General features: G+C 35.9%; 3 protein-coding genes across 3 annotated transcripts; all 3 read right to left on the reverse strand.

Annotated features, from left to right (window-relative positions):
• Positions 1-5,642: 5,642 nt before the first annotated feature.
• LOC112091774 (FRIGIDA-like protein 5) lies at positions 5,643-10,427 on the reverse strand. The gene is made up of 7 exons (XM_024166218.1): positions 9,483-10,427; positions 8,213-8,806; positions 7,774-7,940; positions 7,511-7,691; positions 6,539-7,249; positions 6,037-6,203; positions 5,643-5,938 (listed from the first exon to the last, which is right to left on the reverse strand). The coding sequence occupies exons 1-7, from the start codon at positions 10,129-10,131 to the stop codon at positions 5,801-5,803; spliced, it is 2,607 nt and encodes an 868-aa protein (XP_024021986.1). The 5' UTR covers positions 10,132-10,427; the 3' UTR covers positions 5,643-5,800.
• A 2,775-nt stretch (positions 10,428-13,202) lies between these two features.
• LOC21393520 (FRIGIDA-like protein 3) lies at positions 13,203-17,893 on the reverse strand. The gene is made up of 4 exons (XM_010099040.2): positions 16,188-17,893; positions 14,546-15,034; positions 14,054-14,223; positions 13,203-13,938 (listed from the first exon to the last, which is right to left on the reverse strand). The coding sequence occupies exons 1-4, from the start codon at positions 17,800-17,802 to the stop codon at positions 13,486-13,488; spliced, it is 2,727 nt and encodes a 908-aa protein (XP_010097342.2). The 5' UTR covers positions 17,803-17,893; the 3' UTR covers positions 13,203-13,485.
• Positions 17,894-19,443: 1,550 nt separating this feature from the next.
• On the reverse strand, positions 19,444-20,942 carry LOC21393521. Its single transcript, XM_024166219.1, has 3 exons — positions 20,465-20,942; positions 19,915-20,099; positions 19,444-19,818 (listed from the first exon to the last, which is right to left on the reverse strand). The coding sequence occupies exons 1-3, from the start codon at positions 20,940-20,942 to the stop codon at positions 19,444-19,446; spliced, it is 1,038 nt and encodes a 345-aa protein (XP_024021987.1).
• Between the last annotated feature and the right edge of the window lie 4,228 nt (positions 20,943-25,170).

Consider the following 25,170-nt stretch of genomic DNA (forward strand, 5'->3'; position numbering starts at 1 on the left):
CTTGAAGAGCTTTTGAAGACGTATATTGTGGACTCTAAGGCTCGTCTTGATCAACATGACGCTCGTCTCAACAACATTGAAACTCACTACACCAATTTGGGAGGCACTATAAAGGCACTAGAAACACAAGTTGGCCAATTGGCTAATGCTATAAAAGGGCAATCATCAAGGTCCTTCCCAAGCGACACAGAGAAGAACCCAAGGGAGTGCAAGGTCATCACATTGAGGAGTGGTAAAGAGCTTAAAAGCCCGAGTGTTCAAAACGCCATGGTTGATGAGGAGCCTATCAAGAGCAACAATGATGGTAAGGACAAGTCAAAGGAGGAAAATCTGAAGGCGAAGAAGGAAGCACCTGTGGTTAGACCGGGTTCGATCACTTTTCCGGATAACCCACCTCGTATCACTCCCCCATTGTCATTCCCTCAACGGTTTCAGAAGAAGGCGCTTGACGAGCAATTTGAGAAATTTCTCAATATCTTCAAGAGGATCCACATCAACATCCCCTTCGTGGACGCTCTAGAGCAAATGCCAAACTATGCCAAATTCATGAAGGAAGTTATGTCCAAGAAGCGCAAACTCGAGGACTATGAAACGGTGAAGCTTACGGAAGAGTGTAGCACTATCATAAAGAGACAACTACCGAAGAAGTTGAAAGATCCGGGTAGTTTTACCATCCCATGCATCATTAGAGAACTTCATATTGAGAAGGCCTTGTGTGATCTCGAGGCTAGCATCAATCTCATGCCTCTCTCTATCTTCCGGAAGCTGGACCTTGGAGAGATCACACCTACCACCATCTCATTACAATTGGCGGACCGCTCTCTCACCTACCCTAAAGGTATTATCGAGGATGTCTTGGTTAAAATTGATAAATTCATTTTTCCAGCTGACTTGTGGTGTTACACATGGAGGAAGACCAGAAAATTCCTATTATTCTGGGCCGACCTTTTCTTGCGACCGGGAAGGCTTTGATTGATGTCCATGATGGTAACTTGACACTCTGGGTGAATGGCGAAGAGGTAAAGTTCAACATTAGTAACGCCATGAAATTTCCGGAATGGTGACCAAGTTGAAACCGGGTGGATGTGGTAGCCCCATGCTTAAAGGACTTCTTTCAAACCATTATTTATAAGGATGCCAAAAACTTGTTGCAATATAATTTGACTACGCTTGCAAGTGCACAAGTCGTAGAAGTAATAAAGTGGTCCGAAGACCGATATCGTCCCACGATGATTGATGTTAAGAATATAAACTAACTATTGTGAATATCATATCTTAACTTTATCTAAGTGATCAAATTTGGATGTGATAAACTCAAAGAAAAACTAAAATAAAGGAAAACTAAATCAAAAGGAAAGATGACAGTAATTAATAATACGTGCTGAAATTAGAACGAAAAATCAATATGATAAAAATGCTCACTCTATTGCGATTATGTTTCTCCGTAGTAATGTGCCTAACCTAACTCAACGTTCTCAAGAACCTAGAGTGATGTATATCCTTATACCCTCTCTCGAGTGCCGCATAAAGAATGTGTAGGTGATATCAAGCCTATATCTCTATACAACTATTCATCCCTACCTTCATTAAGTTTCACTCTAGAAACAATTCCTGGAATTCCACTTCTTAATTTCACAACCTAAAATTGTTTCGGTTACTAGGCAATGTTTATCTCTTGATCTCACACCAACTTAAGTTGTTCTATCCGTTTCTTGATTGCTTGAACGTTCCCCTCTCGAGTATTAATCCTCACAATAAAAATCTGCCCAATTTAAAATCTCATAAAGCATGGCAATATGTAAATCATAGATTTAGCAGCAATAATTCAAAATAGAACACGAAAGAAACGAAGAGTTTAATTAAATACACATTAAAACGTCGAAACAATAATCACAAATAAAGATTCATCTAAACCCTAACAAATAAGAAAATTAGCCACACATCATGTGGCTCACAGTCTCAAAACAATATTCAAAATCTAGAGAAATACAAGAAGAAAGAGAAGAAAGAACGCTTGGAATTCTTGAAGAACTGCTCCAATCTCCAATCCTCTCCGATTCAGTTTTTCTTTTTTTGAAAACCCTTTTTCTCCTCCCTTCTGTAGTTTTTAGTCTCCCCTTTTATATCCCACGTTCTCCATGCCTCCCAAGAAGCCAATCACTTTTCATAAAAATCTCTCCTTTTCTCTAGGGCAAAAACGCGTGTTTTTAATAAAATCGGGAGGCGACATATCGCCTCGAAACAGGCGACATATCACATCTCTCGCTGTTATCTGTGGTAGGCAGCAGATCAGGCGACATATTGCCTAGAAGTGGCAACATATCGCCTGTATGTGGCGACATATCGCCTGTAAGGAAGCAACATGTCGCAGCTCTCGCTGTCTCTTCGTCGATTTTTGCTCCTTTTTAAGCCGCATCGCCATTTGAAGGCGACGTATCGCCTCATTCTCTGTCTTTTTTATCCAAGATGCCTCAAAACTCAGCGATTTCATCCATTACTGCACACTTAAGGGAAAATCATCAAATCCACATAAAACCTTGAGGAAAAACACACTGAAACTAGCTAAAGGAGTAACGAATGAGTGCATAAATTACACACTCATCACTTGTGCACTTGCAAGCATAGTCAAATTATTTGCAACACATGACAATATGTAAATCATAGATTTAGCAGCAATAATTCAAAATAGAACACGAAAGAAACGAAGAGCTTAATTAAATGCACATTAAAACGTCGAAACAATAATCACAAATAGAGATTCATCTAAACCCTAACAAATAAGAAAATTAGTCACACATCATGTGGCTCTCAGTCTCAAAATAATATTCAAAATCTAGAGAAATACAAGAAGAAAGAGAAGAAAGAACGCTTGGAAATCTTGAAGAACTGCTCCAATCTCAAATCCTCTCCGATTAAGTTTTTCTCCTTTTGCAAACCCTTTTTCTCCTCCTTTTTGCAGTTTTTAGTCTCGCCTTTTATATCCCACATTCTGCACGCCTCCCCAGAAGCCAATCACTTTCCATAAAAATCTCCTTTTTTAACCTAGGGCAAAAATGCGTGTTTTTAATGAAATCGGGAGGCAACATATCGCCTAGAAATAGGTGACATATCGCAGCCCTCTCTATTTTCTGTGCACCAGACTAGGGCAGTCGGCAAATCAGGCGACATATCGCCTAGAGTCGGCGATATATAGCCTAGAAGGAAGTGGCATGTCGCAACTCTTGCTGTCTCTTCGTCGATTTTTGCTCCTTTTCAAGCCACATCGCCATCTGAAGGCGACGTATCGCCACATTCTCTGTCTTTTTGATCCAAAATGCCTCAAAATTCAGCGATTTCATCCATTACTGCACACTTAAGGGAAAATCATAAAATCCACATAAAAACTTGAGAAAAAACATGCCAAAACTAGCTAAAGGAGTAACAAATGAGTGCAAAAATTACGCACTGATCAACCTCCAAAACGCCCTTTTGTCCCTCCTCCATTTTCATCTTTGCCCTCCACTCTCGGGCCAATCTCGCCGCCTCCGCCTTCACATCCGGAGGCACAATTTTGGGCCTCAGCCTCGTCAACTGCTCCAGCAAAACAACACAGCTTCTCTTCCAAACAGTCCCTTCTCCAATATCCATTTCCCCATTTACGGAATGAAACTTCTTAACCGCATCAAGAACCAATTTTTCTGGTTCTTCACACGATTTAAGCGCTTGGAAAATGCCATCATGCAGCTTTTCTTGCTGACCCACGTACCCATTCAAGAAACCCAACAATTCTTTCCCGTCCATGCCTGCCATAGACCCAAAACCGAAATCAAAGTTTCGGACCAAATCGATCTCTTTCTCCTTGGATTCGAGTTCTTTGAGGAGTTTTTTCACGCGGGTCTTCTCAATCTCTAGCTCCTTCAAGCGGGTTTCTATGGATTTCTGGAGGGAGACCAAGTGATCCTCCATTTCGCCAAGACTCTGCTCTGAAACTTGCGGTTGTACGGACATTTAAGCCAAGATTTTCAAGAAGAAATTATGATTGTTCGTTTAGTTGAATATTGTACACTGGAGAGGAGAAGAAGAATATGACGATCGGGCTTTGTTATGTAAGTAAAGCGCATTGTGGGTCTTGTTCCGACGAGTTTGGCAATATCGGCACCGGTAGCTTGAATGCTTGCAACAATATGGCTGAGATCTTCTTCTGAAGGAGTCACTCCATTCACATAGCAAGACACAATAATTTTGCTGTCTCTACTACGATCCTTTTTGTTTTCCTCCACAAGCTTGGAAGCCACCTAAAACACATAAGTTTTCTGCCTTTCAACAGTTCTTGACTGAAAAAGAGACTATTATATTAAAAAAACTGAATATTTCAACAAACTCAAGAACATTAAAGCATTATACCTCGAGATCATATTCGACATAATCAGCTCCCAACTCTTGAGCCAAATGAAGTGCTTCGACTCGAGCACGCTCATCGCCTTCGTACAGACCACCTTCCTGTTTTCGCCTGAAATCATGAACAAGCTTCTTACAAAACAGAAAGAGAAAAGTCTCTCATTTGTTAGCCTTGCCAAATTGACACAAGATAAAAAGGTCTAACTAGTTAGAAGCCATACCGGTACACGGTAAGAACCGGCAATGGCTTGTTTCTCAAGATGGTTTCGAGGTCATTGCGGGGCTGGAAGTTGTCAATGCAGTCCAACCTGATCTCCACCATATCAGCACCTTGTGCCTTTGCCTGGTGCATTTGGCTCACCATTTGCTCAATGGATTGAGCCATTAGTGGTGCACAGATCAGGGTTGAACTTTTCTTCATCCCAACACCTTGGAATTTGCCAAAGAAACTACAACAAATGAGGACTGGGATTGATGTGTGTACCAGTTGTTTGCCCTTAAATAATAATAAATAAAAAAAACAGAAGCTATTTGGAAAGAGACCAAGAAGACAATTTGAATACAGAAAGAATAGCTATTTAGTTGGATTTATCTACTTGGATTGCAATGCTGTCCAATTCCATAAAGAAGTAAAAAACAAGCTATGCAACGACAGAAAAGCTGCGATGGGCAATACACTTAAAGAGATGTTGGGACTTATATATAAATTGGGGTACTTGGAGTTGGTGGCAGTTTGTAGGTAAAATGAATGAAGGGATAAGAATGGCTCAAAAGGGCAAAAAGAAGAATAAAAAGGGAAATGTTTAGTAATCAATTTCAGCGCTTGCCTTGCCGGGAAGCATTTGACATCTTCCTTGTGATCAGTGCATGCCAGTAATGGTTAGGTTACAAAGAGACGAATAAAACCTCACAAATATACCATATTAAAATTTTTCATCACTATTGAGTTTTTATTAAACTACTACCTAAATACAAATTTAAATTTTGATCCATCCTAATACAAACTCAAATAGATTCTCAATTCAAACCATAACTCAAAATGTGCACATCCAAACACAAACTCAAATTAGAGTCTTAACTCAAACTATACTTAAATATACCTTAACTCAAATCAAGATCTGAACTCAAGTCACTCTAACTCAAAAAATACAAATGAACAAGCCATCATTACTCGTTTTATGTTTAGCAGATACAGAATGCCCAATGCACCCATTTTTAGGATCATCAAATTATAACTGCCCATCTTAGTGAGCTCATCTGCCGAGTAAAAAAAGTAGAGCTTGGCACTCCAGATCCGTCCTGCCCAAAAAAACCCGTAATACAGATTTTTATTTGATATTGTGTATTGTTTTTACACGGCTTTCAACTGAAATACTGATAAGTTTATCATTTGCTTTCTGCTTCTCTGGCTGTACGGTATCATTCATTTACATGTGCCTTTCTTCTTTTGCAGCTCAACGATATAGTTCTTGAGATTTTGAGGTCGGTATTCTGATTCAAGCTTGAATTTAGCGATATATCCGATTACATTTCTCACAGCTTCTATTTCTTTGTCTATGGCCTGATTACATAAGCAAATCACAGCGAAGCAGCAGAGTTAGAATTCAACCTCATGCTATGGAAAATGCCAAAGTGTAGCTTGAAGAAAAAAAGTGATACCTCTTTCGAAATCGATTTGGTTCCTTTCTTGTATATTTTTTTCTTAGATTGCTTCAGATAGTCCTTCAGCAGATGTACTGGTTGGAACCTATCTTTCAGTTCAAATGCATATATATGTTCAATGGCCTCAAGTAGCAGAGACCTTTGGATGAAATTCTCGATAAGAACTGTCAGACAAATCAAAAACCACAGATTTAATTAAACTACCACAAACAATGTCGAAGAGCCTAATATCTAAAGTTTTATCACGGTTTTCGATTTCATCAAACTATCACAAACAACGTCAAATAGCCTAATATCTAAAGTTTTATCACCTAAGCCAAATTACAGTTATCCTAATTCAGTAATAACTCTAACCAGGTGAGAGATTGCAAGGAAAGATTACGCTGAAGTTTGATATAGATAACATATGAAGTTCAAACAGATTAGAAATCCAGTACGGAATTCATTTCTCAATATGAAAGGGTGGGATTATAACAAACAATCTTTGGGATCTACTCACCTTCGACTTTGTCTGCCAAACCAAGGATATGACATAAACCAGGAGACGCTCTGTGCTGATTCGCGGTTGCCAAAAGACCGAGAAGCTCATCTGCCCCATAATAAGACGTGAATCCATAGGCCACGATAAAATGCAGAAATCCATACACATTCAAACCAGTCTGATATTGCTGTCCCAAATTAGCTCTCCATTCATTTGCCATCTTCAGAGCTTCCACTTTCACATGAGGATTGATCTTGGGTGATATAATTATTAACTGCTCCAGCAAGAGAACGCAGCTCTTTCTTACCGTGTTTAATGACAAACTCTTATCAAACTCAGGCTGCACACAGAGAATTCCCCACATTGCATCCAAAACAAGCTTTGCTGGGTCGGACGCAAATTGTAAAGCATCACAAACCTCACCGCACATGAAATCATGCTCCGCCTCGTGGTTATATAGAAACAATCTCAAACTCTTTCCGTCCATATTGATGCAAAAGGACTTGAGTTCAGGCCAAGGGCTAGCGGATGAAGAGACCAGTGAATCGTGGTCCTCCACATGCTCATGGGAAAGGAAGCTTGAACGTCCTCCATCCACACTGATACAGAAAGACCCCAGTTGAAGCCGCGGACCAGTGGAGAAAGAAAATGTTTGATTGTCCAACCCTAGATAATCCTTTTGACTCGCAGATGGTTCAGCCTTTACTCCGGAATGAGGGATAGAACTCGCTAAGCAGTCATAACATCAAGCAGCGCATGGAGATACCATCAGCTAGGGAACTTTAAATTTAAACCAAACTCATTCAAACTTAACTAATTTTTAAAGCAATCATATATAAAGGATTAAGTAGCAACCATATAACAAAGTCTATTATAATTGAATATTCACATTAATCTATCATAAGAAGGCTAATTTTTTACTCACTGTCTAAATTTCATTAAAATTTCTACTGTTTTCACTACATACTGGAGAATGGATTAGAGCATTACTTTTCCCTTTCGATTTCAGCTTTTCTGTCTGTGTGAATACAATTTTGGGCTCCTTCTTATTTTCCAGATCCACAATTTGTTTCTCAAGGTCATCAGGTGGATATTCTGATTCAAGTTTGTATTTAGCAATGTATTTGATAACAGTTCTCGTAACAGCTATTTCTCTGTCTATGGCCCCATCCTGTAAGCAAAGTTCGAAACTCAGAGTTGAATCTTAACCAATATTGACTTGCAGTATGAGAAAGAACATACGAAACAAATACCTGTTGTAATTTTGTTTTGTTTCCTTTCTTGTATATTATTTTCTTAAAAAACTTCAAATAGCCCTTTAGAAGACGTACTGGCTGGAATTTATCCATCAGTTCATACGCATAAATATTGTCAACGGCTTCAAGCAGCAGAGTCTTTTGTATGAGGGTTTGGATTACAACTGTCAGACATAAATCAAGAACCGTGGATTTAATCAAACTGCTACTAGAAAGAGAAAAAAAAAAGGACCAAAAGCCAATTGCAAGTACGATTGCCACAAGCCGAATTCTAGTCATTCTAATCTGATATCCATCGAACCATCCAAAACATAAGGGATGGCATGAAAATATAAAGCTTAACTATGATAGATAATAAAACAATTTGGAGCACATAGATATATGTTTCTTATTTAAAAGTGGAAGAAAATTAACAACATATTTGGGATCTGCTTACCTTCTACTTTATCTGTCAAACCAAGGACCTGACATAAAACAGGAGAGGCTTTATACTGACTGGAGATTCCCAAAAGACGAAGAAGCTCATCTGCCTCATAGTTAGATTTTAATCCATAGGCCGCTAGAAAAAGCAGGAATCCATACACAGTCACTGGACGTTGATAAATCTGTCCTAAGTTAGCTCTCCACACATCTGCCATCTTCAAAGCTTCCCCCCTCACAAGGGGGCTTAGCTGGGGGGATATAGTCATTAATTGCTCTAACAAAAGAATGCAACTCTTTCTGACTTTAGCCATTGTTAGACTCTTATCAAACTGGGGTTGTGAACGTAAAAAATCGGGTATTGCATCCAAGACAAGCTTTGCTGGATCTGGAGCATGACTTAGAGCATCATAAACCTCACTGTACAATGAACCATACTCCTCCACCTGCTGATAGAGAAACAAATTCAAATGCCTTCCATCCGTACCAACACAAAAATACTTGAGCCCTTCCAAGCGGCTTGCAAATGAAGAAGCTATCTGGTTGACCAACTGTAATTCTTCCTTCATTGACCGGTCAATCTTTTCTTGAGAATCAAGGGTTGTGCTCACTAAGTAGGTATAAGATCAAACAATTCACAACAAGGAGAAACCATAAGCAAGTAACCTTTTAAGATAAACAAAGCCCTATATACCAAAATAAGTTTCAAACAAGTAGCAATCAAGATGCACATAATAGTGGATCGATCCAGTTACAACTTCACCGCTCTTTCAAGGTACAATAAGAGCATCTCCAATTCAATTCTACATTTCTATGCCAATGCCAAAATTTGGTATTTGGTAAGAAACCATTCTCTAATCAATGTTATTCTTAATGTGTATTGGGCATGTGTTCAACTTGGTGTCAAATTTAGCACCAATTATAGTTTGGTTGCTTATTGGCCGATGGGTTGGCTCTTCACTTAATAATTACAACATTATCATTTCTAAATTATTTAAAAATTACTTTTTCCAAGTTCCAAAACTTAAAATTCATGAATAAAATCGATATAACATTTCAATTGTATTATTCATTCTAGTATAAAAATAGAATATCATACCAACTACGTAATTCTTATAGATGCAAAAAAACTGTCATTTTTATACTTTTTGGTTCTAAATATAATTTGGATATTAATATTTGCATTCCAAATGGTGTAAAGACATATTTTCCGTGACAAAGATATTGAAGCACACACCTTATTATGGATATACAAATACAATTCAATACAAACTTCCAAAACATACTCGGATCTGTGCCAGCTAAACCAAGCTCTATTTCCAACTCACTGGCTTCGGCTTGTTCCCTCTGCTGCCCCATACTCTCAAAAACACTCAACAGTTCACCAATATCAATCTCACCAACTAATGCATAGGCACCCAAAAGCAGAAAAAACCCCAAGGCCTCCACAACACCCTTTTGTCCCTCCTCCATTTTCATCTTTGCCCTCCCCTCTCGGGCCAATCTCGCCGCCTCCGCCTTCCCATCCGGAGGCACAATTTTGGGCCTCAGCCTCGTCAACTGCTCCAGCAAAACCACACAGCTTCTCTTCCAAACAGTCCCTCCTCCAATATCCATTTCCCCGTTCTCGGAATAAAACTCTTTAACCGCATCAAGAACCAATTTTTCCGGTTCTTCACACGATTTAAGCGCTTGGAAAATGCCATCATGCAGCTTTTCTTGCTGACCTACGTACCCACTCAAGAAACCCAACAATTCTTTCCCGTCCATGCCTGCCATAGACCCAAAACCGAAATCAAAGTTTCGGACCAAATCGATCTCTTTCTCCTTGGATTCGAGTTCTTTAAGGAGTTTTTTCACGTAGCTCTCCTTAATCTCAAGCTCGTTCAAGCGGGTTCCTATGAATTTCTGGAGAGAGACCAAGTGATCCACCATTTCGCCAAGACTCTGCTCTGAAACTTGCGGTTGTACGGAAATGTTTTTAAGCCAAGATTTTCAAGAAGGAATTATGATTGTTCGTTTGGTTGAATATTGTACACTAGAGAGGACAAGAAGAATATGATGATCGGGCTTTGTTATGTAAGTAAAGCGCATTGTGAGTCGTTTTGCACTTGGTTTTGCAGAAGGTAAAGGACGAACAATGGAGTAAGATTGTGGGTAGGTACCCATGCTTACTAACTTTATGGGAAAAAGGAACAATGAAGTACTTAACTAGGAAGAAACCTACGAACTTTTGAATGGTGAATCAGAATTCAGATGAAATGGATACAAAAAGCAGAAGAATATTCGTATACTAGTATTTGGCGCTTTTTTTTTTTTCTTTTTTCTATAAGAGGAGAAGAAGAATATGATGATCGGGCTTTGTTATGTAAGTAAAGCGCATTGTGAGTCATTTTGCACTTGGTTTTGCAGAAGCTAAAGGACGAACAATGGAGTAAGATAGTGGGTACCCATGCTTACTAACTTTATGGGAAAAAGGAACAATGACTTAACTAGGAAGAACCTACGAAGCTACGAACTTTTGAAGGGTGAATTAGAATTCAGATGACATGGATACACAAAGCAGAAGAATATTCGTATACTAGTATTTGGCGCTTTTTTTATTTTTTCTTTTTTCTATAAGAAGAAAAGTATTTTTTTTTTTGTTTGGCTAAAGAAAGTATTAAGATCTGCTTCATTTCATCGATTCGAGTTTTCAATTTTAGATTTTTACAATAAAAAGTTTTCAGAAAATGTCACATTTAACTTTTTTTACTACAGTGAAAAACTCTCAAAAAATATAACATCTCAATTCGAATTAAAAACTCAAATCAGTAAAATGAGCGAGACATAAGACTCCGTTCATTTTATCAATTTACATTTAGAATTTGAGTTTTATTACACTAAAAAACTATCAAAAATAATTATATTTAACTTTTTTATTACAGTAAAAAACTCTCACATAAAATCACATCTCAACTCGAATCAACAAACTAAACGGGTTCTTTATTTTTCTTCCTTTCTCATTTTCTCTTTAGTAAAAATCTTAAAATTCTATATATATTTTTTAAATCATTCCTGTATTTTCTTTCTTTTTGTTCACACTACCGAACACATTGTTAAAGTCTAGTTATTCACTAATATGAAAATTAAGTTAGATTTTCTGGAAAAACGGTAAAATTGATTTGCAACTCTGTAGAAGTATTATTCCTCTAATTCATCCATTGGCATTTTATCTTTGTCCCCTTTTTTTTGGACTTGACAAATTGTTTTTTTTTTTTTTTTTTTTAAGCATGACAAATTGTTTCTTTTTCTTTGGCAATTAACCCCTTAGCTTTATTAAACTATTACAATATGATCCCAATTGATAATGTCGTTTAAAATAGTAAAATAAATAGGTCCACTGTTAATTATAATAAGGGAAAATGCAGCCTACAGCATATTTTGATACCATATTTGAAGTTAATAACATATTTTTTAAACATGTTAAAATAATAGCATAATTAAGATCATGTAGGGTTCAAATTATTTGTTTTTCCAAATTTACCGCTCCACCTTTTCCTTTATTTTTTTCTTTTTTCTTTCTTCTTCCTTTACGTTTTATTCTGAGTTCTCTCTCTTTGATTCTCCTCTCTCTCTCTCACCAGCTCCGACTAGATCACCAGACGTCGAAGATGAGATCTCCTCCGGCAGTTGCGACCTCCGACCAAATCGCGAACCCCCGACGAGATCTCCGAACCAGCGCGAACAACCGCCTCCGAGATCTCCTCTGGCAGTAACGACCTCCGAACAGATCGCTAACCTCCGACCCGATCTCTGATCTCGTCAGCACGTCGAACCAGATCCGGCAGAGATTCATGACGTCGCGACGGAGATTCAGTGATCACGCCATGTTCTCCGGCCAGATTTAGGGAACATGGGTTGAGGCGTGGGCTGAGACGTGGTCGGTTGGCTGTGGCGGGAAGGGATGGCTAGCATGGGTTAGGCTTAGGCTTAGGGTTTAGGAAAGGGGCTGATTTGAGGTTGATTTTGGGATTGGGGTTTCTGCTTTTGATTTCGTACAGATTTTGGGATTTTTGGGATCAATTTGTAATATTAGTTAATTTGCTGAAATTTTTGTAATTCTATGGATTTCTTCATATTTTTATCGGACTAAAATAATAAAGTATTTTTACATGTAAATACGGTTTTTACCGTGTAGGCAGTCAAACTTCTGAGTAAATATAATTTACCGCTGCCAACATGGTAAATATTGTACTAATAAATATTTCATTGAATTCGTTGAATTCAATTCTCAATATGGTATATATTTAATTTATCAATAAATATGATATTTATCTATAGATAAGATATTAATCAATCACTAGAGTTGGTCGTTAGATTTTTGAATAAATGTAGATATTTAACGATAAATACGGTATTTATTAGGTGTTGGAGTATGTTGTTAAATTTTCAGATAAATATAATAAATATAATATTTACGAGTAAATATGATATTTATTAATAAATACAGTATTTATCAATTGTCAGAGTTGGTTGTTGAATTTTCAGATAAATATGATAAATATAGTAAATATATAGAGTCACCTGCCAACCATGGTGGAGTTTACTAGAGAGGAAAGGAGAGAGAGAAAAGTAGAAAGGAGGTTTAGGAATATTTTTAACTTTTTATTCATGTTTGAAAATTAAAGCACCAAATTATGCTATAATCTATTATTCTTTTTAAAAAAATATATGTTATAATTTACTAAATACTTTTCCATAATTTAGATAGCAATTTGTCAGAGCACAAAAATTTTAAGGGATAAGGTACCAAAATATGAGAAGCACGTGATATTTCCGCTATTAATTTATGCTAAATGGCAACAATTTGATAAGTTCAAAGAGTTAATTGTTAAAAATTAAAAGTTTAAAATTCAATGTATGCACGAAAAGTTCAAGGGTACAATGCTAAAAACCTTTCTTTTTTAAGGAAACAGCAGACGAAGGGATATGAGGTCCATGTGTAAATAACGTTAAACATGATATAATACAAGGGAAACGAAATTAAACTGTACATATGTAAATAACGTTAAACATTATCAAAATGTTCCAGCAATAGTATCTAGTCCAGTCAGTGAGTCACTTGTGTTAAGATGTTCAGGGTCATAAAAACCGAGAAAGACAATAAACTGGGTTAATTATCTACTACTATTTAGCATTTACAACTACTCTTGGTAAGCAGCACTGTTGACTAGTGTGAATCCAGCTGAAATTTCATTTTTGACTCGAGAAAAAAGCCACACCTTAAGCTTAGAGATGTTTCATACTTTAGTAGTGTGATCCGGCATTCGGGAAAACACCCCTACCAGGACTAATGATGTTACCGCTTCCACCTAAAACAAACTGCGGAGGGTCTCTAGCAAAAGCATGTGGATTCGGTGGAAAATCTAGTGGTGGTGGTGGAATGACAGGGATGAAAGTGGGTGGGCCGTGGGGTCTAACTGTTGACGAAGATGTCCGAGGGAACTTATTGTTGCCATGTTGTGGTTGACCCTGGGGAACAAAAGTGTCGTTTTTTCGTTTCTTCCATGTACGCTGCTGCTGTTCTTTTTCAATCTTGGGGCGAGCCAACTGTGCCGAACGCTTCCTATCCCTCTTCATCTGTTCCAACAGCTTCAGGCGTTTCGAGATATCGATCAAAATTTTGGAATCAAGGTTGTAATCTAAAATGCATTTAATCACGGCCGTTAGAGCTGCTATCTCGTCGTCTGTAATCTTGTCCTGCAAGCAATAATTAGCCTTGATAAATATATGAACGACAATGGAAATTAAGTGGCAGACTAAGAAGCAGATACCAACACCTCAAAGAGAAATTAGCTACTCAACGCTTTAATACCCTTTCTTCGATAGGTTTCTTTCCCTTGCAATTTGTTTTGGTATACTCCTTCAGGTTCTCCATGTACTTGGTCAATAATGTAAGTGGTGAGAACTTGGTTAACTTGAATGTGCAAATAAGTGCAACAGCATCAACGAGCTTCTTCTTTCGGATAAGATCTCGAACAAATTCTGCCACATGCAAAATAAAATTACGTGTTGTACAAAGGCATATTCCACACGTCTCACAGGCAATTCACAGCAAAGGAAAAAAGAGGAAATCATAACTCATGTTAAAAGTCAATGTGAAACAACATAATCAGGAACTCTCAAATCAATCACAAAATAATCGCAATAAGTTTCTGTTCCTAATGCTGTTTCACATTCACAACGACAACTTATCAAACTCATCGTCTATAATACTTGGCAAGTCCATTAACATTATAAAGAATGATAAATTTACAAACTCCCACCAAAACTGAGGGCTGAAAAGCCAAAATTTTAGAAAACTTACCAGGGATCTTGCTGGCAATACCAAGAGTGCGGCATAATTCCAGAGCCTCTTTGTGCTGGCAAACTGTCTCCAAAAACTTCAAAATTTCGTCTTTGCCAAATGAAAAAACCAGTCTATATGTGACCAGAAACTGCAGAAAACCCAAAACCTCCCACTGATTTTCAGTTTCTGGTCTCATTTTGGTTTTCCATTCTCTTGCTAGTTTCATTGCATCTTCTTTTACCATGGGAAGAATTTTTGGAGACATTCTGAATAGCTTCTCAAACAGGAGAATGTAATTTCTCATGGAATTTTCCTCAAAAGATGCATCTCCTCTCTTCCAATGTTGAGAAAAATACCCGTGGATATGGTCCAAGACAAGTTTCGCCGGATCACATGATGTTTCAAGTAGAGCTATAACGTCATTCTGCGTGGTGCTCAACTGAAGATTTGAAGAGCTTGTCACAACATTGGCCGATGAATTTTCTGCTTGCTCGATTTTAGTAGTGACTGTGGAAAAAAAAAATCAAGTTTCTTGCCGAGTATTTGGGAAAAAAAAAAAAGGAAAAAAATGGTGAAGTAGATAGATGTTGGTGTATCATTTATTCTACTATTTTAAACAATCTGCATAATTTTTGGCAACTCCTAAATCCACTGACACCTGATAACCATAGGACCCTTTAGATTCTATTGTAGCCCTTGAAAGGCACTTGCTATCTAGGCTATATTTTGGAATAGAAGACGCCAAAAATAATTTTAACAAAAAAAGACCATTTATATGCATGCTCTAGGAAATTAAAAAAAAAAGTAATTAGTTATTAAAGGATGTCATTGAAATCAATCCATGTGACAACTTGCATACAATGAAAATCTAAAACACATTCAAAGAAGACTCTTTAATTAGTTATTAAAGGATGTCATTGAAATCAATCCATGTGACAACTTGCATACAATGAAAATCTAAAACACATTCAAAGAAAACTCTTTAAGTTGAATGTTAAATTAAGGAAGCGAATGTTATCGGAAAATAATGGGATTGGAAAAGAAAGTAAAGTAATAGGAATGAGGATCATTTATTATCTTTTTAGTTTTTACTTACCAATGGTGCAATGGGAAACAATCTCATTCCCTTTCTAGTGTTACTAAACTTAGGGATGGTAATGTTATCAATATAATAATAACCATTGAATTATAACATTTGAATTTGGACATTCAAGTAAACGTGACATTGGAACCCTTTGACAGGGATGCAGTGATTGACATCCCTTCCTCATTCCTTATGTTGAGTGGGACCCACAAAACTCTTATTATTGATTTAGTAAGTAAATACATTACTAAAAGGGAAATGAAATCACTCCTTACTTTCATTTTTCCTTTAATGCAATGTAAACGTGCCTAAAGGTAAAAGTGGCAGGTCCAGAAATGCAACCAATGCTGCTGGAAACTTAAGAAATATGTTTTAGACAACTCCCTCACTTCCTGTAAGGAAAGATAGTTGAGATCCCAAAACGACATTTGGTGGAAATGTTATACACATTTCTACTTAAGCTTAAGAGATAAACAAAAAAGAATTTTGTGTCTTAGACTTAATCAAATAAGACAATTTTATCACGTGTAGATCATATACTCCATAAATTAGATGGAAGTAGATAGAAGAGCTTACCGGGTGCTTTATCTGCGGTTGAAAGGACTTGGCGTAATTCTGATCCCTGTCTTTGCTGACTAACAATATCCAGAATACTGCGAAGCTCATCCGCATCGAAAGCAGATGACAATTTATAGCTAGTTAAGAACTGTAAAAAACCTAAAGACTCCAAATAATTCTCCTTAGTCATCTTGGCCTTCCAATCACCCGCCAACTTTATTGCTGCTTCTCTCACTTGAGGGTTAATCTGGGGCGAGGATTCCATTAACTGCTCCAACAAAAGAATGCAGCTTCTCCTAACAATATTCACATCAAACTCACTATTTTGCCCACTCGACTGCACAGGATAAAACCCCTCCATTGCATCTAACACCAACTTTGCAGAATCTGGCGACGCTTGAAGAACAGAAAAAATTTCACCACAAACCGAATCATGCCTCATCAAATGCCGATTTAAGAGGAACTGCAAGTCCTTTCCTGTCTTTGTGATGGATTGACAACTTGCAGCATTGTTGGCATGAGTATATTCAGGTTGCTCAACCTTTACTTGAGCAGGGAGAATATTAGTCAATTCTTTCTCTCTCAACTCATTTGATTTTTGAGACAAATCGAGTTCTTTCCGTCTCATTTCAAACTCATTGACATTTTTGTTAAATTGACTCTCTTTGGCTTCCAGTTCACAGGAACGTTTTTGTACCAATTTTTTGAGCGAACTCAAATTCTCCTTTTTCAATTCACATTCTTTGAGGCATTCGTTAACCTTCTTATGGAAGGAATCAAGTTCCTCAGATTTTGATTCACAAAACTTTTCCTTCAATTCAAGCTTTTCTAAGTAATCTTGGAATTTCCTCTCTTTCATCTCAAACTGTTGAGAACATTGGTCCACTGATTGTTTCAGTGAAACAAATTCCTTCTCTTTTAAGCCAAGATCTTTCTGAACTAAATCAAGTTGTTTTTGTTTCAACTCGAGTTCATTCGAGCACTCCGCTATTGAATTCCGTAAAGAAATAAGATTTTCTTCTTTCAGTTTAATCTCTTTCTCACATTCATCAATGGAACTCCTACATATTTTAAGTTGTCCTTCTTTCAATTCAAATTCCTTCTTACGTTCCTCAAGCGACCTCCGAATTGCATTAAATTTCCTATCTTTAAACTCGATATCATCCTTGTAACCCCTCAAAGTCCTCTGAATCGAATCGAGTTCCTTCTCTTTCGACTCAGCTTCTTTAGATTTCTGCTTTATCCTTTTCTCCAAGGACTCCAATTTCTCCTCTCCCTCTTTGAGGGAACTCCTCGTAGACGCAAACTCCCTCTCCTTCTCCGCAATCGAATTCTGAATCACAACATATTGCTTCTCTTTAACCTCAAGCTCTTCCCGATTTTCCTGAATCAACGATTTCAGAGAATCAACATGTTGCAAATTCAATTCCAGAACTTTCGCCTGTTCTCCGATTAACTTCTCAACACCCTCCAATTCCTTCGCTTTCGAATCCAGATTCGAATTCAATTCCGCCTCTCGAACCTCCAATTGCCTCTCGCGTTCCGCAAGAATTTCGAGTTCGACTCGCAGCGACTTGCGAGTTGACTCGAAGTGGTTCTCCAAGTCCTTCCATTGGAGACTGAACACGAGCATCGAAGAAGCCTGAGAATGGAGTTCTTCGTACGCTTTGCAGAGAACGCCCTGCTTCAACTCCGAGATTTTCAAATCGTTGATTATCTCCTCCATCAGAAAGAATTTTCGAGAGAACCAACACAAACTGTCCGAACGAATGAATAACCAAAGAAAACGAAACCCTAGCACTATCAGTAGCAGTCTCCCGCCATGGAGAGATGGTTCAAAACCCTACTGAGCACTGAGAAAACTTTTGAACTGATTTGCTTTTGGAAAAGAATAGAATAACATACTTATAGAGAACCAGAGAGGGAATTTGAAACGCCTTAGGAGTCGGACTTTTTTTCTTTTTCTTTTTCTTTTTTTTTTTTTTTTTTTTTGTTGAGAAAAACGCAAGATTTCGCATGTTCGTCCTTCTTTATTATTTTATTTATTTTATTTTTCATTTTTCATTTTTTTTCTCCCTGCCTAAACGTCTCGCTTTCCTCGGGAAACGTATTATTAATAGCGTTAGGATCCCATAAATTAATTAAATTATATTTAAGGAATTTATCTGGTGCTCTTTTTAAAAAAAAAATACATGTGCTCTTAATTTATTAGTCTTTAGATCTTTATTATTTTTTTAATGATTTTAACAAGATTTAATATATATTTGACGACTGATAAATATATAACACTAATATTTTTTTAAAAAAACTAAAAAAAATTCCTTATATTTATCATTATGAATTTGAAATATTAAGAATTTGATTTGCTTTAGGATTTACAGCTTATAAATAAACATTTATGTTTTTGAGTCGATGAATGAATTTCCATTATCGGTTCTCCTAGTTTAAGTTCTTAATTCTCTCCCAATCTTAAAAAAGAAAAATTAATATAATTAAAAGTATTTTATGCATTTGCGCCCTGAACTTATATGACTTTAATAATTTGACTTTTAAATTTTAAATTTTAACAAGTTCTCTTAACTTGTAAAATTATTATAATATGCCATTTTTTAATTATAGTGTTAAATTAATGTCAAAAAACACGTTTGACAAAAAATTCTAACATTCCAAACCTTTCACTTTCTCAACTTTTATTTTCTTAAATTTAATAAAAAATTTAAATAAATTTAGTAAAATGGGATACATTATAATAGTTTTACAAGTATGGGAATTGATTGTCAAAATTGAAAATTTAAGGGGCAATTGATGATAAGAAGAAATCTTACCAAACCAGCAAATTCTAGCACAAAACGACTGCATACCTAGTGCCGTTTTCGCTAACACCCCCACTGTTAGGATATTCCAACTCCCAAGCGTGATGTTCGGGTTTCATTTTTTAAATATATTTGATAATTGGTTCTGTCTGTCTTTGTCTTGGATTAAAAAGCTTCCGAGAACCTTAGCCTTTTGAGGAAATTATTGGAAGTATTATGAAGAGTACTTTAGCCTTTTGGAGGTTCTGTTTGTATACTTTCATTTATGGCAATACAACTAACCATTTTAGCAGTGTAAAAGACCACATAAAAAAAGCAACCCAAATAAAAATATTTCCAGCCTAATATCACATCTCAGCTCGAATATATATACATTTTATTGCTTTTCAACGTAACAATCGCCTAATGTCTCTCTCTTGTTTAATGACAAATAAAACGACAAACTACATGTTGGGTTTTCTTCACTGAACCATATGAAATTGCTCTTGTAAAATAGTACCTGAAAGTTGCAATGATCTAAGATGCCTAGTTTGGTCAGTGTCTGGCATGCCAGCATTCTTCCTGCCACTCGAATTGGCACAAAGTGCATCATTATTGCCTCCAATTATCCCGGGAATCTGGATTCTAATCCGCACTTGTTGACCCTGCAGAGCAAAATTGTTGTTTCTACGCTTCTTCGATTGCTCAACCTCGAGGTTAACTGATTGGCCCATCTTTTCCAGAACACCCACACGCTTCGAAATTCTTTCAGCCAGGCTTATGATTGGGAACTCGGACTCGAGATTGCATTCTGCAACGGCTCGCAGAGCAGCTTCTTCTTTGTCCTTCACCTTCTTCTGCATATACCAATGATGGAGATGACACTTCAGTCTTGGACTAAGAGGTGTATATTGACATCTCAAAAGAACTAATAATAAGGGTTTCTTTCATACCTTAGCTTCATCATATTTGCTACCCTTGTTAAACATAATTGTTGTGTAATTCTGTGCATATTCCAAGTATTCAGTCAATACTGGTTCTACCGGAAACTTGTCAGTAAACTTCAGCTCACAAATATGTCTAAGGGCATGGATGGTTTCCCCCCTTTGGATATGGTTTCGTATAGATTCCGCAGCATCTGAAATGAAATTCCAGGTTTTACACAAGCATAATCAGTCGAGTCCCGAGGGAAATTAAACTTGTACCTTAATTAAAGATGGTTATGTTACAGTACATGAACGAATGGAGAAATAATAATAATAATCATAAAGAAAATACGCAGGATTCTCAATTCAATCAAAAAATTTTAAAACCAGTTTCATTTCCTAATGACAAGTAAAAGAAGAATTATCAACATTTCAATTCCCACCATTCACTTACATATCTACAAGCCTCCTCCATTATTCAGATTTCATTTAATATTGAACTTGAACAATATGATCAACTTATTCAGTCTATGTCACTGCATAAATTAAGTAGCTAGAGATAAACAAGAGAGTTTACCTGTTGCTTTATCTACGGCGCAAATGGATGAACTTAATTGCAATGCCTGCCCGTTCAGACCGACGACATCAAGAAGACTGCGAAGCTCATTTGCATCAATGGTAGAGGCCAATCCATAGCTAGCTACAAACTGCAAAAAACTGAACACCGCAAAACGATTCTCAGTTGCTGCAATGATCTTAGCCTTCCAATCACGTGCCAACTTCATTGCTTCATTCCTCTCTTGAGGATTGATCTCCGATGAGGCTTTCATTAATGACTCTGACAAAACAATGCAGCTTCTCCCAACAAAACTCTTACCAAACTTGTGATTTTTTGCACTTGAATTCAAATGGTAGATTCCCTGCATTGCGTGCAACGCCAACTTTGCAGGGTCTGATGATGCTTTGAGTGCAGTAAAAATCTCATTACAAATCAAATTGTGCTTCTTCAAATGCTCATTCAAAACCACTAAGAAGTCTTTGTTTTCCTTTACCATACAAGATTGATAACTTGCAGGTGAATGATGGGTTTCTTCTGATTGCTCAATCTTTACCTTTTTCTCAGCCAATAAAGTTGGCTTTCGAATGGATTCGAATTCAAACTGTATCAATCTGAAATCGTTCAACCTTCTTTCAAATTGGCTCTCTTACTTTTCTAGTTCATGGAGACCTTCGACCAACTTTGAAGTGAAAGAAAGTTCTTCTCTTTCAATTTGACCCGTTTGAGGCATTCATCAAACTCCTTTCTGAGCAAATCAAATTCCTTGATTTTTGATTCATGTAATTCTGCCTTTGATTCAAACTCCCCGATCAAATTTTCAAGTATCATCTCAGTTATCTCAAATCTACAAGCACATAGTTCTGTCAATTTTCTCCACAATCCAAGATTCTTCTCCTGTAACTCTTGAACATGATTAAGTCTCTTTTCTTTTATCTCTAATTGATTCGAGCATTCCACAATTGAGTTCTCAAGAGACTAGAGCTTTCCCTTTTAAAGTGTGATCTCCTTATCACACTCATCAATGGAACGTCGAAGCACCTCAAGTTCCTTTTGTCTCAACTCTACTTCTTTGCAGCAGTCTTCAAGAGATTTCTGCCTCACGCTTAACCGCCTCTCTTTCACCTGAATCGTGCAATCGAACTTCTTCAACTTTTCTTGAATCGAATCGAGTTCCTTACTCTTAGACTCAACTTCTTTGGATCTCTGTTGAATACTTTTCTCTAACAAATCCAATTTCTTAACACCCTCAAAAATACATTCTTCAATACGAGCAAAGTCCCTCTCTTTATTTTGAAGCTCATCACATTTCACTTTAATCAATGACTCAATCGATTTGACATCATTTTTTATCTCTTCAAGCTTCATATTCAACTTCGACTCTTTATCTTCAAGTTGCCTCTCTTTGGACAACACTTCATTCTCGCGCTTCTCGAGCTGCTCGAATAAGGTCAGCACCATTTCAGAGAGCTCCCCTTGATTCAGCTCCAGGAGTTTCAAATCCGAGGCTGTCCGATCCACTTCCATTTAAGAGAAACTCTCAGCAAATGACCCCAACTGTACGGACATCCCGAGTCTGGAAACCTTAGCAGAAAGGCATAAAGCACGATGTGGAAGAGAAATAACACATTATTCCCTTATGAGAGAATAACATTACAAAGTGGAAGCCAAAATAAACTCATAACTAAAAGGAAAAAAAAAAAAAAAAAGATTCCACAAAGCAACAGAGTAAATACCCCGAGTCAATATAAAAATATGCATATGTAATACATCAGTAAATATAATAATGACCTATTCTATAAACAGAAGAGTTCAAAATCAATCATTTCACTAATGAAATGGGTTTATAAATCAATGACAAGGTATATATCACTAAGAAAATATAATTATTACATAAGGTATTTGACGAGCCGGCCATAGAGTTCTCTTCTACTTCTTCTCCTCGTCTTATCTTTTATAATAAACTCTGATAATATGTTCCATCAGGGAGAGATCCTCTAAACATCATCAATTTTGTATATCCTCTTAAATCTCATTCTATAGTGGTAATAGGTTCGGTTCACACATATATTTATCTAGGTGTGTTTTTCTGTAAGGTTTTACAGTTTGATGTGTTTTATGATGTCTCTTATCTAGTAGTGTTTCATGATATTTTATGACCAACATCGACAACAGATTCGTTATGATATTAATCATAACAACCCACACTATAGGCAGACGACATTTTTAAAGAACCGAAAACTTATTTCTTTTAGAGCTCTAATTGTCTCCTTTATGGAATTTGTTTCCCTGTTCTTTAGTCAAATAAATTGTTTAAACAATTTATTTATTGTAATAATTTGCTTGTTACATCCATCTCACTGGCGGCTAAAGCCTTTGGGGAGGTTAGGCAATTGCCTGACGTTCTTATTTTATTGCTTTTATTTCATATTCAACAAACCAACTCTTATTTTTAAGCACAAATAAACCTTAAAAAATGATTATTTTATTTACTTACAAATAAATATTCACTTGTATCTACTTTATATGTTATGAAGAACATAAAAGTAAAAGGCTCCAACATTGCTTATCAACACATAAAAGACTTCAAAATTTTTTTAAAATAATATTTCTTCCTTACTTCCTTCTTGTCAATTTATTGATCATTATTGTTCACTTTCATAATAACCATAAAGATTTAATAAATATTTTGCATTTCAAAATACAAGAAAATTAAATTTGTTGATTTTTTAAATAAAAAATCTTTTTTATTTTGAAAAAAAGGCCTTTTTATTTTTTTTAAAGGCCATCTTAGAGATCTAGTGATGTACCATTCTAATGTTTATTTCCGTTACATGAGAAACGGTCAAAAAAAAAAAAAGAAAAAAGAAAACCTGCAGTGGGCATTCGTAGAGTTATATGTCGGACAAAAGTTATTTTGGTGAAAAGTTTGAACTCCAAAAAGTATTAAAAAAAAAAGAAAAAGAAAATACACAAGAAAGAGTAACAAGAACTAGCAAAATATCTGGTTTGCTATCTATTTACTATTCATTTATTGTTGAGACAAAAAACCTACTAATGTCCAACGAACTTGTTCTTACTTTAAAATTATTGACAACCTTCCTCTACTGTTACTAAGCTTCTTCAACTTTCTTTCATCCCATTTTTGTGTGAGCTGTGCCCTAAAAAAAAAAAAAAAAAAAAAAAAAAAAAAAAAAAAGGGGAAAAAAAAAAAGAAAAAAAAAAAAAAGGAGAGACAGAGAAAGCAAAGGAAAGGAAATAAAAGAAGAATACCTTGTGTCGTATTAGTAAAACGACATTCTTGATCAAAGCTCTGTTTCAGTCCCTCACTCCCTTGGGTTGGTTTGATATTGTGGGTCCCTTTGTGGATCTTCCTTCTCTTTCTTCTTCGTTTTTTTTTTTTTTTTTTTTTTTTCCGCAACAGCTCTTTCTTCTTCGTTTAAAGCTATTTGAAGTGGGTTTGTACGAACTTCTTAGCGGTTTTTTTTTTTCTTTTTTTTTTTCGCGCGAAGCTTCTCCTCTCAGAATCTTAGTTGAAGGGTAACTTTTGGTAGGAGCAGCAATTCATCTTAAGGTTGTGTTTGTGTCAATTAATTTATTAATCGAATCAAAAAATATTAATTTAAATACGATATGTTTATTAAACATGTTAAAAATATAAATTTAAATATAACTCATTTATTAATTATGTTAATTGTATCAATCTGTATGACTCATTTAAATTAATATATTAAATAAATAACTTATTTAATACAATCATGATAAATTTAACATATTTATTAGTTAATTTATCTTTTTTTTAATAAAAATAAATAAAATTTACTTATAAATATTAAAATTCACATTATTTAATATGTTATATAAACTTTTATGTTATCTCACATTTAATTAGATTACAGATGACATATATAATTAATCGTATTAATTCATGTCATTTCGTGTTAAGAGATTAATTCTAACTCAACTTATTTATTAATCGTGTTAATCGTATCAACACGATTATGATCCAAACTCATTTTTAATAAGTTTAAACTCACTAACTTTATGCATATTTTAAATTATATTATCATATTGCTATCCCTATTGCCAACCCTAATCTCCACCTGACCTCTTCACTCTATCTGCTTATTACCAATTTGTACCAGACATTACTTTCTCTCTCTTCCGGTGCGGCCACGATAATCATACAATTATGCTATTTACCAAATTCCACTAATTTTTAAGAAGTTTTTCTTATTTGCCAGAAAAAATGAAAATACAGGCAATTTTCTACTTTCAATTGTCAAGTTTGTATTAAATTTTTTTTTTTTTTGCATATATTTAGAATCTAATGTGATTTTAATAAAATCTAACGGCTATAAAACAACTACAGGTAGAAAAGATCCTGCCAAAAAAAATCCCTAATTTTTAATGATCCCAAATTATGTTATTTCCCTCTTCTATTTAAAAAGGCAATATAAAAACTCTTTTTTGTCCCTTTTTTTTTTTTTTTTTGAGTTTAAAGAGATTTGAACTCAAAACTTTTTACGGTAGAATCACGTATAGAATAACCTACAGGCTATACCAATAACCCCATCAAAACTCACACTCTTGAACAAAAGATATGAATGAACAGTAGCATCACCAACGACAATTTTGTCATGTCTCCATATAGACATTATTAGCACTGCACAAAATTCTAACATAAGCAATGCAGGAACCTGCATAATACAAACATGTTTGCCTTT

Source organism: Morus notabilis, unplaced genomic scaffold, assembly GCF_000414095.1.
Source record: "Morus notabilis unplaced genomic scaffold, ASM41409v2 Scaffold724, whole genome shotgun sequence".
NCBI lineage: Eukaryota > Viridiplantae > Streptophyta > Magnoliopsida > Rosales > Moraceae > Morus > Morus notabilis.

What these genes read in the sequence shown, in the direction of transcription:
- LOC21393520 (XM_010099040.2), bottom strand. Translation starts at nt 17,802, where the DNA reads ATGCTCGTGTTCAGTCTCCAATGGAAGGACTTGGAGAACCACTTCGAG. An exon ending in AACCGCAGATAAAGCACCCG is followed by an intron (nt 15,035 to 16,187) that starts GTAAGCTCTTCT and finishes TTTTTTCCACAG; the next exon opens with TCACTACTAAAATCGAGCAA. An exon ending in TATTGCCAGCAAGATCCCTG is followed by an intron (nt 14,224 to 14,545) that starts GTAAGTTTTCTA and finishes TGCATGTGGCAG; the next exon opens with AATTTGTTCGAGATCTTATC.
- LOC21393521 (XM_024166219.1), bottom strand. Translation starts at nt 20,942, where the DNA reads ATGGTAAAGGAAAACAAAGACTTCTTAGTGGTTTTGAATGAGCATTTG. An exon ending in CGCCGTAGATAAAGCAACAG is followed by an intron (nt 20,100 to 20,464) that starts GTAAACTCTCTT and finishes ATTTCATTTCAG; the next exon opens with ATGCTGCGGAATCTATACGA. An exon ending in GCAAATATGATGAAGCTAAG is followed by an intron (nt 19,819 to 19,914) that starts GTATGAAAGAAA and finishes TGGTATATGCAG; the next exon opens with AAGAAGGTGAAGGACAAAGA.
- LOC112091774 (XM_024166218.1), bottom strand. Translation starts at nt 10,131, where the DNA reads ATGGTGGATCACTTGGTCTCTCTCCAGAAATTCATAGGAACCCGCTTG. An exon ending in TTTAGCTGGCACAGATCCGA is followed by an intron (nt 8,807 to 9,482) that starts GTATGTTTTGGA and finishes ATACCTACTTAG; the next exon opens with TGAGCACAACCCTTGATTCT. An exon ending in TTTGACAGATAAAGTAGAAG is followed by an intron (nt 7,941 to 8,212) that starts GTAAGCAGATCC and finishes TATGTCTGACAG; the next exon opens with TTGTAATCCAAACCCTCATA.